The following is a 15232-nucleotide window of genomic DNA, read 5'->3' as shown; positions in this document are numbered from 1 at the left end:
AAAAAAATCCTAAAATTCATTCAGTGACAGCTCCATAACTGCAAGGCCAAAATGAACAACGCTGGACTCTGCGGCAAAGAAACACAGGGCGAAATTGAAATGTACGATCTCTTTTTAGTTTTTTTGTTTTTTTTTCCAGAATGGCGGACAGTATATGCTGGGAAAATCCCCAGCATATATTTACATATTTACATGTGACAGGCAGCGTGGGTTGTGTTTTACTAACAGGTAAATGGTAATATGGTGGTGGTGAAGGGACTTCCAGAAAGGAGAAAAAAAAATAATCAATCTAATATATAGATTTGAAAATGTTAATTCAGTGTGTGGTAGTTTGTTAAAATAATGATGGAGGTAAATTCATTCATTTGAGATGTAACTGAAAATACATTTTTAATTTAAATGGAAATGTTATTGGAAAGTCAAAAGAAGAAACTAAAACACACTGGCAGCCCTTGGCTTCCATACATTTTAAACGTGGCTACCTCTTTCTTGTTGTGGTGAAGTGAAATAGTAAAATAGGTATAGTACATCGCTTCTGCCGGTACTGTTATGACTTAAATATGATTCCCAAGCTAAAAGATATTATTTGTTTTACCCACAGCTTCAGTTGATCCTTCTCCGTCTCCACACGGAAATCTCACCGATTTTCCCGTATCAAACATGTAATACGTGAAACAAAGTCACGATGAGGATGTATGACTATCGGAGCACAGGAAAAACAATGTGTATTAGCCTTCACCAGGTGGTGCACACTTTAACATACATCTAGAGAAAAAATACTTTTTGCTACTGATATGCCTTCCGAGCATTTGTGACGGCTGAGTGGTCCCACACTGAGGACAGGCAGCAGCAACAATTCAACCCTGCCGTCTATTTGAAACTCATGAGTGCTTCTAAGAGGCAGTGTGACCACCTGCAGACAGATGGGACGCATAAATGTGGATGCATTACACCCCTCACTATGTGTGTGCGTGTGTGTGTGTACGTGTGTGAGTGTGTGGGGGTGGTCATTGGGTACTTGTGTAGGCCCTATCAGGTGCAGGGGAGCCTTTTTCCATTTTCTGCGTGATTAAACTTTGAGTCGACTTCTCTGCATGTTAACATACACAGAAAGTTCCATTACAGGAATAAAGGCTGGTGACAGACAAGCGTGCACGGCGAGTCTGGCTTAGGAGCAGGCAGAGAAAAATGCGAGGCTGCATCGGCTGCTGAACCCTTAGCCTCTGGCTGAACCTGCCGGTGGGGTCAAACAGGAAAGCACACACTCCCTGCTGGAGGCTGCAAACTGAATGAGGGGAAAGACTAGAGAAAACAGCTCGTCTGATTGGCCTGCCTACTGGGACTGAGGATACTGACACCAGGAGCACGCTGATATCCAGGGCCGACACCGGCCTTTATTTTACATCAGCCAGTCAAACCTTCGCTTTTAACTCACACTGCTGAAAAGGTCCCGGTGCCACTTCCTGAAAGCTGATGCACTGTTTGATATGAAGTTTCTCCAATCAACAAATCATTTGTGAAGAAATTACAGATTGAATTTAGGATTTATAATTAGAAAATAAATTAAATTTTGATTGAGGACACGTCTTGATCTGATAACGTCGATTAGAGCTTGGCCTCAGTTGGTCCGTTAAGGGGAGTGGCTTATGCCACCAGAACTGAGCTCATAGTTGTAAATATTTCCATTATTTTAGCAAGCTTTCCTGCCGATTGTAAAAGTATTGTGCTCGCTATGAATTGTTAAACCTGCAATAAATTATTTTTTTTCTTTGTTTCTCAGTGACTCGAAGGAAAATATTTTGTGGCGCTAACAGTGTCCATCAGGGCTTCACCACCTACTGGAAAAACGAGGTGACGTGGCTCATAGTCTGAATGAAGTATTGCAGATTTAAAATATTCTCAATAAAGTCTAATTTATTGAAATGAGAAGTGGGTTTTAAAAGGAAAATTTAGCAGCTGATTGTAGTGTACTGTTCATTTCTAAAAAAAAAAAAAATGTAATAAATTAACAAGGTCACATAGCAACTAATCACTAGAAACATAGGTTGTTATTATTTATTTTTTATAATTTGTATTTTTTCCAGACTATATATGTGTGTGTGTATACATATAGAAATATATATATATATGTGTGTGTGTGTGTGTGTGTATGTGCAATTTCCTTGTTTGTAACTCTATAAATTTATTTACTCAGGGTGGATTTTGGAGAATGTTGGTATATATATTTAATTTATGACATAACAATGTAGAGAATTAGATTGTGTTGTTTTCAGAGGGACAGTCTCCATAAACTCAGTGTGTCTTTATTTCCTGTAATTTGGGTAAATGCCGTGTGCGTTTGAGTGCGCCGTGTACGTCAGTTTTTTCAGGTTATATCTAAGTTATGATCCTCCGGAAACACAAATGACAAAGTCATACCGAGAAACCCTGCTCAACCGTAAATGATCATTGTGAGGCAGGAGATTTAAATAACGTGGCAATACTCTGCTGAGCTGCAAAGCCGTCTCCGCTCTGTGCCCTCTACGTCCTTATATCCAGTTCCCCCCGTCGGAAAACCAGTGACATGTAAAACTCTGCCCACATGTCCACACAACCAACAGATGGCAAAGAACCTGAAGCAGAGTCTGTTGCCGCACACAGGCAATTAAACACAATGATGCCGCTTTCGAAATTAGGACAAAGCTGCTTCTTTTTCTTTTTTTTTTCCTCTGCAGATAAAAGGTGTGCTTAAAATCTAACACTTACTTTTAATTTAGATAAAAATCGATTGAGAGCCGCAACCATAAATCGCAGGATTGAATTAAAGCTGACAAATTATAACAGATCACCAGAGACATGATGAAGGAGAAAAAAGGAACAACAAGAGGAGGAGGAGGGGAAAGAGAGGCATTTCCTGAAGCTCCTTGGGGGTATTTGTGTATTTGGTTTGCGTTAGAGGGAAAGCTGTGGTGATTTGGGTGTGGAGTGGTGGGCATAGAGCGCTAGGATTAGAGGGGTATTGCTTCCAGTCGGTGGATCAAGTCCCTATTCCGTTCCTCCTCCTCCTCCTCCTTCTCTTATTCTCAGCTGACGCTCCTTCCAGTCTGGAAGTGTTTTTCCTCCAGGTTTTCTCTGCAGGAGCACAGAGAGCATAGTTCCTATACGGCGGGCCCAGTCAGAGGAAATGGCCAGAGTTCACCCAAAGTACACCGAATTAAAAGCTCTGCGTGCCCTCCAACGTGCTTCACGGAGAGACGCATATTTAGAAGCGCTTTAAACACTCTGGGAAAAGAAAATAACAATGAGGAACAGTCTGGCCTTCACGTCTGGTGGAGAAATGGAAGAGGACAGCGGAGGATCTGCTTTTCATCAAGCTTTTCGAAATCCAGTCAGACGGGGAAAAAAACTGCCATCCTCGACTCCTCCGTCTCACTAAGTGTTATTAGTTCGCTTTCAAAAAAAAAAAAAAAACATATTCATTTGACTAAATTCACTCTCCCACGACCCCAACAGTAACCCCAGGGGGACTATGGCGCCTGGGGTCAAGCTACGCATTCGACAGGAAGCCCGTCGACCCTACGAGCCGAGAACAACAGGTGCAAGCCACTTCAAAGGGTTCATAAAAACTGACCTGGAAACCAAGGCGTCCGTAAAAGCAGACGACGGAGGCGCAGCGGGGATAGAAAGCACGGGGAAGGAACCGGGAATGAGGCTGTTGAAATGTGAGAGGATTCTTTTTAATCCGCAGGAATTTGTGGCCTTAAAAGCACAGACGCAGTATGATTTAATCCTTCCCACCCTCCCCCATATTTTTAAAAAATTAAAAAATAAATAAATCTATTAAAGTTCTAATTGAGTTTTTAAATGATAAAAAGCAGGGAATCAGACAAGAGAAAGAAAATGTCAGACATTACTCACTCGGTTATTTCTTTTGAAGATGAAACTGAAATAATTGTTTCTAAAGGAGAATGAAACCACTGCCTCATGAAAAACAGAGCATCGAAAAGATCCAGATCTTTACACCGGTCCGTTGTCTGTCAGAGAACTCTTCATAATACACTGAGTAGGTCGGGTTTAACGTACAGCAGGTTTATCTGTAGGTTTCTGGCCTGCTTCTCTGCTCTGTTATGACTGCTCTGTCTCTCTCAGCTTTATCTTATTGTCTCCTGCATTCATATCTGGAACAGCCTCACAGAGGAGCAGCTCTGTGCTCTGTGTCTTATAAATCAAACCTTAAAATGTTGTTTGTGTGAGGGAGTTTTTCCCTGTCTGCCAGTTTAAGGAACTAAATACATTGTAAAGTCCTCTGACGCAACTTTGTGATTCTACTTTATGACAAATTACATGAGTTTCACTTGACTTTTTAAATCAAGGAGCTACAACACAGTCTTATATACTGAGCTGTGACAGTAGTTGGTCATCCACAGGACCAACATTTGGTCCAAGGACTGAGATGTGAGGGCTTTATGCTTTTCTTTGATGACGTACGTGGTCAGACACAACGAAACGTGCAAAGATGTGTCTTTGGTCTGTGGAACATTAGACCATTTCTTCATAAAATATCATGCTGTTTTTAGATGCCTATGCAGCGCCTAATAGGTTTTGGGATTAAACATATCGACTGTTTCCCAACTGTTAACACAGTATTATTTTGTGCGGTAACTTCCTGGAAATTTTGCAATATAATCTCCATTAGTTGAGCGCTTTGTGTTTTGGCCGTGTTATTTCACACCGAATAGTCCCGGTAATGGACGGCCTACCTGTGTAGTGCCAGCGTTTAACCAAGCCATGCTAAAGTGGCCTGCCATGTGAACGCAATTCTGTGCTATCACACGGCGTAATCAGATAATGTATTACTGTGAAATACATCTTCAAATAAATATCATAATAATATGTTGGCTCGCAGTCACATTGCACTGGTTTTATTGTTTTATATTCCTGCTAGATTCAGTTGCGCTTTTCACTGCACTATCACATCTTCCATTTACTTTATTTATTCCATGCTTATTTTTTCTGATCTGTTCTATATATTTTAAATCTTTCCTTTTTACTCACCACTTTGTCTTGAAAAAAAAAAGGTCACCTACGTCATAAGACACAATGGAGAGTGAAATGAATGATTATTGAACAACAGGAAAAAGCTGCACGTACTGTGCAGCTGTCTGTTGGTACCTGATATTTATTAAAAGGCGAGTTTCTCTGCTGACACGCGGTATCAGTGTAACCCTGGTGGGACCTTAACGCCGTCCTAATCATGTCCATTAAACATGCCTGGCATCAGACAGCTCTGCTTTCATTTGACTGTTGTACACGGCTTTTTATTTCCCCCCCCGTCCGCCTTTCATTTCACACGCCCACTAAATTAGCTTGGTGTGCAAGCTGTGCTAATGGCCTTTCATGTCCATATCAGAGGCGCTTAAGCCTTGAAGACAAAAAAGGCCCCAATTATCCCATAACACACATCAGCTGTACAGTACGTATCCTGCTGCAGCATCACATGCTGTCCTTTTAAGTCACCTCTCCATTGATTCGCCTGGTAGCTTTGTGTGAATTTGTTTTGGTGCCGTAAAAACGAGGCTGTTAATCTGAGACGCGGTTGCTTCTTTTTGCGCAGTGTGGGTATCATGCACAGCCAACCCTCAGCCCGCCAAGCGCATTTTATCTGCGCAAAGGAGGTCCTTGATCATTCTTAATTAACATCTAAACTGGAAGAGGAAGTGCATTAATGGTCGGCTCGTTGTCAATGCGGCTAATTAGCACCCAGGAGGTTTCCATTATCCCGAATAAATAAATGAATAAAGCAGCATTTCTGTGACCCTGAGAGAGGCTTTCCCAAATCAAAGTCTGATTTAAACAGCGCCTTATTTAGACACGGTGTGTGTATGGGTTTGTGTGCGTGTGGTGGAGGGGGGGAGGGCACAAAAGGCAGCCATGTGGCTTTAAAGGCCGAGTCCGTCCTGAGAGGACTCGAAGACCAACCCTGTCTCCTTCCGTACCATTGAGTTCATCATGGGTCTTAAAAGGCCAGCGTGAGCACCTGTGTGAGAGGGCGCCGGCTGTATAATGGCTTGGCAAATCAAAAGCACCTCGGCGCGCTGCTCCTTTAATTTGACGGGTCACGGAAAACGACATGAAGTTGATACAGCAGCGTACACCAAACATTATGTTAAGTGCCCTGAGAGATGAGCTAGGCTCTGCTAGGTGATCTAATTGAACCCTGTGACAAGTGGAATAATTTAAGTTTAATCAAACAAACCCTGTAGTGTCTTCACATCTAAATTGCTTTGACGGTACCGTCTTATTTTACAAGGAGTTTTTTATTTATTTTATTGGATATTGGTTCTTATCTAGGTGGATTTCATTATCATTAAGTTTAACGTCAGACTGAGAACATTTATTATATGTAAATACAAGAAAGAATAAGGAATACAGGTCGATAAGCTCCAGCAGTGTTTCCATGGCATGAGACCCAGATAAATAGATTAGAATACACATAATCTAACACACTAAGCTTTATTTTGGTAACTTGCCAGCAAACGAGTTAAGGGAAGCTGAGCTGGTGTTTAAACTGTGAAATTTGTGACGAAAACATCCTTCATGACTTTATACATGAACTGGGACGTTGTGTTTCTTCATCAGAGTCTGTTTTCTGTGAGAGAGGCGACTTTACAGGATTAACACACGTGACTGAAAAACACCTGCACTTCTGCTGCAAGTGAGGAAAAGCGTGACGACAAATCACGGATAATATAAACTCACAAGGAGTAGGAAAATCTTCGAAGAAGTAATGAATTCAATTCTTTTCCCACCGCATCAAAACATTACTTAATTATAAGGTTCATTTTCTAAGTAGAGTGGTTGTGTGTGTATTTTGCTATTGATAGTGGGAAGCGCTTAAAAAATGTCAAAAAGTGATCATGATAGCTGCTTTTTAAATAATGGAAAAAAGCAAATAGGTGAATACGCACATGTTACATATGTGACTCAGTCTAGTCTTAATTTAATGGACGCCTTATTTAACTAAGCTGTCCCCTGAAGACACATACAAAATCTGAGCTGCTGTTTACACAGCAAATTAAAGCAATTTTAAGCCATTTAAACGATGTTTTGCCCCTAACTGTTTTTGCTTTACTTTAAAAATGAGCTGGGGTGATTTTATCAATAATAAACTCCTGATAAACAGTTTAACGTTTTATCTGGAAGATGCAAATTCACAAGATTAATAACTGCGAAATGTGTAAAATATAAACGCACGTACGCCGATGTAACATTAGAAATCCAAGGTTTAAATCCTTTCACTGTTTCCCTAATTAATGACTAAACCTCAAAAAAAAAAAAATCTTAACTTCACAAATGATAAAACACGCACAGTGAGTGAACTCTGGCTCTATACAGAGGACAAACATATAACCTCACAACCCTAATTTAAACCGAGATAATTGGACTGCCTACAAATTATTGCCAAAATACTAATAATAATAATTGACAACAAATCGTCTGAGCAGAAAACGTCTGTGCTGGTTGGATGATTCCCCACAGATGTTGTGCTTTTGTTTGAGTTTTGGAGCTGCTTGGACGCAACGAGGCGTTTTAAAGATGCCACACTGCGCGCTGGGACTGCCAAAGCAGTGTCTGACATTTTACAGTCAAAGCCAGTGAATGAGGCAGACTATATATATATATATATATATATATATATATATATATATATATAAAGCGGCTTTGTTTGGATAGAAACTGTTGTCGCCTTCACTCCATCGCAGTCGGATGCCGAGCGCCGCGTGAGGCAGCTGGATAGGTTAAAGGTTGCGGCCGAAACTTTTGCACTTTCCCTCCGCCGATAAGACCGAGGGTTTGCGCAGAAGTGCCCTTGAGCAAACGCTTCCTGAGGTATGACAGCTGGAGGCTGGCCATTATCAGATGAGGATAAATCACAGGGCAGCAACAGCAGGGCGACGGCGAAAAACAAACACTGACAAACGCCTCGTGAGCGCAGGGGTTAGCAGGTCTGATGGTGATAGATCTGAAATACCATGCAGCTAATTCTTCAAGGTGCGCTGCTCACACCACCCCCTGCATTTTACCCCATTTAGGCAAATAAGAATATGATTTTATTCTAGGATGCGTAAAGTGCGTTTAATGACTGAATCGGGCAGTGTGTTTTTTTTTGTTTTGTTTTTTTTTTTAAGATTTCTAATATTTCTAGTGTGCAGCTGTCCTTAGCGCGTCCACTTAGTCTCCTGGATAAAAACTACCAGCAGTCCATCTATCAGCCTCGGCCAATTCGTGTTCCGATAGCAGGCCGCTAATCTTGTTGAAAAGTCCGCGGGGTCGTTTATCTAAATCAGTGTCAGAGAGCGCAGGTCGCGGCTCGTCAGGCCGCCCCTCCTGTCATGTGCGGCCCGAGGAGGGAGGTGTGGAAACACCGCTTGTGTTTACTCTCTGCATTCCTCCAGCCAGCAGCCTGCTCTCTGAGCTCAACTGATCTGAGACAAGCCATACATCAGCATTTCGGAGTTGCTTCCACTGCTGAGAATTTATGAAGGCGCGAGGCTGACATGAAATATGATCTCTGGGGGAGATTTCTACACAGTCAAGGATAAAAAATATAGACTTTTTTTCTCTTTTTTTTTTAACTTTATCCCGCTTTATAAATAATATCCACTGTAATATTTTCTGAAAAAACGCGTGTTCGTGCACCGACTTTCCAGGAGTTCCAGAAACTCCGTCTAGAATTAAGAGTGAACAATCCTGACTTTTTCATTTTAATTATCACCTGCAGGGCCCTTTATGGCAACTTGTGAATCATGTGCACCAGCGCCGGCCCGTCAAGCTTTAGAGCTCATCCTTATAGCTACGAGTGAGGCAATATACCACAACAACAACAACAACAACAACAACAAGAGATGAGGAGGAGAAGTTGGACCTACAGTGTGCGCTCCGGCGGTGCTGCCACTCTCTGTGCGCCAGTCCGCTGATGCAGGCTTTCAGAGCCTTCTCCTGCAGCATACAGGAGGACGGGCTGGACGTGTAGAAATCCAGCATCTGCCCGGGACTCACGGCCAGCACGTCCATGCAGTCAAACATGATGACGGGAGCTTCGTTCAACTACTCTATTGCGTTATGGATAAAATCGCCGGCATAAGCGCACACAACTCCATCAAACTCCTCTGCTCCCCCCTCCTCCTCCTCCTCCTCCTCCTCTCCTCCTCCTCCTCTTCTTCTTCCTCTTCGCACGGTAGATTTCGCTCCTCTTCTTCTCCTTCGTCCCGCACCGGAATCATGAATTATTTCGGAGCAAAATGCTTTACGACTTCTTCTAACAGATCAGTTACCATCTTTACACTCATCTAGACCACAGTGCGCGCTGCCACGGACGTCTAAACCGGACCCCTTCATAATAATAATAACAATAACATCCCGACGGGTTTTCACCGACAGCAGTGAACGCAGCGGTGAAGCTCGCCGGAGCCGGAGGACCGTTCTCTCCTAATATCAAAAATAAGACGAACGGCGTTTAAAAGCACGCGTTTTCCTCCGCGATGACGAATGGCTTTATCCGTCCCCCCTTGCAGCTCATTTCCAACTAGTTTTGCCACGGAGAATGAAAGATTGAATTGCCTAATATATGCGAGTGAACTTTGTATGAACCCTTCCGAGGCTGCTGACCTTCAAATGACCCAGGCAGGCTGACATCACTGCAGCTCCGCAGCGCGGAACAAGGCGGAGGGAAGAAGCGCAGGGAGAAAATAATAAAGATTTTTATTTTCTTTTGGAACAGAACAAAACGCGACGCGCTTTTCTAAAAAACAATTTTTTAACAATCTTCTTTTTATTTAATACCATTAGTTCAAGACAGCTCAGTTCCAGCCGTCTGCACTCTGGAGGGTGTTGCGTTTTACGCACGGTGACATGAAAGCGCCTCATTCCTACCGAGAAATATGTGCATTTAAAATGCCATACCTCTGATTTATGATTTATGAAATTGCACCGAACTTTATTCATAGTTAAGATTTGTGTCTCGTCTTTTATAGGACATTTTTAACGCGGGGATGACTGTCAACAAAGAAAATCAACGCGATTAATCACGAGGAGGAATTTATTTATTACTGTGACTAATACCAACTGAACTGTGACTTTTCTTGAGTGTTCTTCATTACAAATACACCTTTTTTTCTTTTTTTTTTTTAATTAGGCTACAGTATTTTTGTAATGAGGACAAAGAGGAATGTGTAGATCATTGTTAAGTTCTTAATCAAAATGCATGTGTGGATGACTTCTATAATAACACTGACTGGCAGAGTTAGTGAGGGGGTGAAACTCTGAGTTTGTTTGCGGTTGATCTGTGTGCAATGGTACACTTTCTCACTTTTTAGTGAAAGCAGTTTTGATCACTTCTGTTATATTTATATATATGATATTAATGTATTGGGGAGAAAAACTGTGGAAGAATTTGTGAAGCAAAATTGTTTGCTCAGAAATGGATTAATGTGATTGTACTGACAGCAGTGCATTCTAAAATTCACAGAATTAAAAGTGTTTGCCGTCAAAATAAGATTTGTATTTATTATAACAATATTAAATACGATATATTATTTTTAATAGGCATGTTGCTACTGCACTGGGTGTTATTTTTTTATTTTTTTACTGATGGAAACTTTATTTTTGACCCTTGTAAAACCTCTGGTGTAGTTTTTGGTCTCCATTAAAATGGAAAAAGTGACGATTTAAAGAAATTGCATACAATATATCTATGAAATAGTACAGGTAATCACAAAATTTATTTAACACTGATCATCGGAGTGAAGTTTGCAGTATGCAGTTGTCTTGATACTGTAGACTGTATCGTGTTTGCAACTTTGACATGTTACTTTTGAGAAGACGAGAAGCATGCAGAACGATTAGTAGCTTTTTAATTTTGATGCATTTCATCAGCTTGCCTGCAACTTTAAATGCATAAAATCACTTATCATATGTAATAACCAGCTGATTTTCTTCCGATTTGATCCAAAGAGAAACCCAGGCTGGTACGCCCAGTATCAGTATCAACGCTGATACTTGTGTATGTGCTCAGAAAAGAGAGGGGGAGAGTGTGACATTCTCATCCCACATGCTTCTTGTGAGTAGAGCTGCTTTTGGAGAAGGCGTAACAGTCAACGTCCAAAACTGGGTTCTGGGTTCAAACTTTCTGTGTGGCTTTTCAGCTTCTCTGGCTTCTTACCACAGCCCAAAGACGTGTGTGTTAGCCTAACTGGCCTTAGATGAGCATGTGAGTGTGAGTGGTTGTCCGTCTCTCTGTGTCAGCCTTGTGATGGGTGACTGGTGGCCTGTCCAGGCTGTACCCCACCTCTCGCCCCATATGTCAGCTGGGACAGGCTCCAGCCCCCTCCACACTCACTTGAGGACAAGCAGGACAGATGATTATTTTACAAGAAAGGCACCAATGGACGACTTTGTTTTTCACAGATGAAAATTACAAGTTGTTGGGAACAGGAATGGTAAATTATCAGCGTTTAAAGCTCAGTCAGTCTCTTATTTCACCAAAAGTGAGTACTGGCTAGGGATTGAATACAAAGACGGAATCCTGTGAACTTGAGCTTAAAATCTGTAATAAATACAATTACTTTTATTTTTAATGTCATGCGATGACATCAGTTTAACTATTTAACACTGCCACATAAAAGGCGCAGTCGTGACCACAATCATCAGATGTCAGAGGGATCGTTCACTTAACACACTCAAGCAATTCAGAAAAGTCTTAGTCTAGTTAAGATCAATATTCTCCAGAAACCCAGAATTTGTCCCCATAATTTATAGACACAGACGGCAACCACCTGGCTGCAAACGTAACAATCAAACATATCCTTGACTGTGCAGATGAGCTTCTACATATCCCGTTGATGAAGATGGAATTTCTTCTTTGAACTTTTCAGAGCAGACTTGCATTTTACTGGTATGTAACGTTCGTCGCGGGAATGTGCACAGCGGCGCTCTTGGAAGCTTTCGGAAAGTAAAACCTATATGTTTGCATCTATTTTCAAAACTGGCAATGAACCCTTTCAGAGCTAAAATCCACATGCTGCTCTGCTGTGATGCAGCTGCCACTTGAGGCAATTAATCACTTCAAACAAGAGCGAAACACAGTTCAGCCTTATAGGAGCCCCAGCTGCACATGTTGCAGGAACAATTTTACTGTTGGGAAGCTTCCTGGCTGAAAGTGTTGTTGGTACTGCACACAGCATGAGCTGCTCATAACTCTATATTTGTAACTGCAAACCACATGAATTGAATTGTGAGACATTTAATCGTGTTGAGTCATTTTTACCACCTGTCTACACTTACACCATGATGATGAAGATTTTTTTTAAAAAACATGAAAATTGGCAAACCTCTTACTATGGCTCCAAACTGTGATCAAGAACATCCTGTTTACTGGTCTTGGGGCCGTGTCTAGCACTTTTGTCTAATCATGGCAAACTGATCCGGCTGAACATCATTTGGCACAAAGCTGTGCATGCATACTGATCAGGCATAACATTATGACCACCTTTCTAATATTGTGGGCAGCAGTTGTTAGTGGGGGCCTTTGGGTCCTGTGGGCTGAGGGGAGGGGCCTCTGTGGATCATCCCACAGATACTTGATCGGTTTGGGATCTAGTGAATTTGTTTTTGGGTCGTTGCTTGTGCCTGTGTCAGGCTGCACTAGTGATCATTTGAACCCTGTCTGTTGAACACCAGCCACTGTCCATCGCCCGTCATCCACACACTGACACATAGTGGTGGCAGCATCGAGCCATGGAGGTGGTTTTCAGTGGAGAGGACGGACGGCCCACGACCGTGCTTGATCGAGCTTTCTGATCTTCAGTAATCAAAGATCATGTCCATGTCATCACAATCTAATGAAAGAGCTTCAAAAAGCTATCTGCCCCTGTGTGCTCCCAGGTTTGCAGAAACTTAATGTTTCGTCAAGACATAATAAACTCCAGAAAGATGCAGATTCCCTGACAAGCTTTTTACTATGGCATTAATGTCCTGAGAGCAACACACGGCCAAATGGTTTGGATCAGGAATACTGAATATGTCTTTAAAAATAATACCTGAAATGACAGTAGATGGAAATCCACCAGGCCAAGGTTAGTGTACATTCAGAGGCAGACTAACCTGCTCCAGGGCCCTGGGGCAAATATGAGCTGTAGGCAACTACAGAGCAAACCATCCAAATACATGACTGAGCTGCAATCCTAACACATTTTTCAAGGTTAAAAAACTACTTTCTCCGAAACTCACATTTTCTTTTTACTCTTCTGCGCAGAGTGATTTTTTGTGTGCGTGTTTGTGTGGTGGTAAACATTCTGCCTTAGACGAACTTTTCTTGATTCTGCGTTCCTCTTGGGTTTATTGACAGTAGACATCAGAAATTTAACAGTTTTGACTCACAATTTGATATCGATTTTACACCCTTACAGAGTACTTAGCGAAGAAATTGCAAAGATGTCAGAAATAATTCAGACTAACTCCAGCTTGACCAGCTACTGCATTAAATGAATGGGCCTTAATAATTTAACACTGATGTCCTTTGTGCTGACATGTTCAATCCAGTGGGATATTATGCACATTGCAATGTTGCTTCTTCTCTAATGTTAATTACGTCGTCTCCTTCTGAACATTTGTCTCCCTCTAGCATGTAGCAACCATCGCTGTAAGCACTGGCAGATGTTATTTTCTTTTAGACACCAAGTTTAAAAGTGCACGGATGTGCTGTTTGCGTTTGCGTGAGTTGTGGAGCTCGTATTTTGCCGAACAACAATGTACGGGACACTTGTTCGCCGAGTTTGTCCTTAAGGCACGGCCTCTCCCCAGAGGTGGTGCAGCTTTAATAGGGCATGCGAGAGGCTCAGCCCGTGCACAGCAAACACAACAGATCGCATGATGATATTCTGCCTGCATTTTAATGTTGTGTATCTACCTGTTTTTGTGGGAAACACATGTCCTGTGTGTATACCACACACACTTCCTCCTCGCAGCAGGTTTCATACAAACCTTCATCCAACATTGTGAGGGTTATATCAGCCTGTGTAAAAGTAGCAAACTTTAAAGTTGTCCAACTTTGCCATCTCTAGAAACTGCTGCTAACATGCGAGCTTGTAACGTATTCATTAATTATTAAACGGTCTAATGTTTTTCCCGAGTTTCTGCAGCACATACAGTTATGCATTAAAGTCTGTACTATGTGGAACAGTTATATATTATAGTTTAAGCCATGAAAAGAAGTCTTTGAGCTTCCGGCCACCGAGGACTTCAGCGCTTATTTCATGATCTTGATTTAAGGCAGAGAATAAATGGGCTATGAGGTACACTGAGTGCACACAGAAAGGCACCATCCAGAGCCATTGTATCTGAAACAGGAATGTGAGGACATTTCCTTTTCCCTCTTGTTATTTTATTGATCACGGTTTTATGTTGCGTATTCTCAGACTTGACTAAATAAATTAAAAGCTGACACTTGTGTAGAATTGTATCTGTTGCATTGTGCAGACAGACTTTGCTCCTGGAGAAACTTTACACTTAGAATATAATTGGGAATAAACATCCATAAATCAGGTTATAACCTTAAAAGATTCTTTTAGTTTCTAGCAGCATCAGAGTGATAACTGTCCGCCCGTGCAGGTCTGCCTGATGCCACAGATTTAGCCTGTACGTGTATCAAATTAGTCATTAAAAGTATCTGCATGGATGGATCAGTCTGGTCTAGTGTGCTGTTTTCCGTGTTCGTTGAGTTGTTCCTAAACGTTTTCGTGTGTCTGCATCCGGCTAAATCCTGCCGGGGATGGCTGCTGCCATCAAGGAGTCTCATTACTATAAAGTGGGGGGGTCTGGTCTGGTCTAAGTTGCTGCTATATGTCTAAGTAACAATCACATGAATCCTGGGTTCAGCATGTTTCCCAGCAGAACATTTAATTGTCACGACATGGTCAACGTTATCCACTTCCCCTGTCTGTGGTTTTAATGTTGTGGCTGATCGGTATATGTTTAAAAGTGGTGGTAATGTTTCAGATCATCCACCATGTTCACGAGCTGGGAGCAGTACAGCTGAAGCCCAGTTTCACAACTTTTATATTTTATATTTTAATTTATATTGCGCATCCTGTTGGTTTTGGTTGTTGAATCGATCCCTCTGAAGCTGTAAGATCGTCTTATTAACACTTTGTATTTTTTCTATGTATTTATATTAAAAGAACAGCTTCCAGTTTGA

At 41.7% G+C, this 15232-nt stretch overlaps 1 protein-coding gene across 2 annotated transcripts in view; it reads right to left on the bottom strand.

Moving 5' to 3' along the window:
* The window catches only part of LOC125020228 (retinoic acid receptor beta-like), a 166909-nt gene that overhangs the window by 62891 nt on the left and 88786 nt on the right, over window positions 1-15232 (bottom strand). Inside the window, exon 1 of one of the 2 annotated variants that reach the window (XM_047605549.1) lies at window positions 8910-10539. The exons of the other annotated variant lie outside the window; for it this stretch is intronic. Within the exon in view, the coding sequence (XP_047461505.1) occupies window positions 8910-9066 (157 nt within the window). The 5' untranslated portion in view covers window positions 9067-10539. Of the gene's footprint in view, window positions 1-8909; window positions 10540-15232 lie in introns of those variants that run through there. 2 annotated transcript variants of the gene reach the window in all.

The sequence above is a fragment of the Mugil cephalus genome, chromosome 14 (genome assembly GCF_022458985.1).
Source record: "Mugil cephalus isolate CIBA_MC_2020 chromosome 14, CIBA_Mcephalus_1.1, whole genome shotgun sequence".
Classification (NCBI taxonomy): domain Eukaryota; kingdom Metazoa; phylum Chordata; class Actinopteri; order Mugiliformes; family Mugilidae; genus Mugil; species Mugil cephalus.
This window is presented reverse-complemented; position numbering and strand designations above follow the sequence as displayed.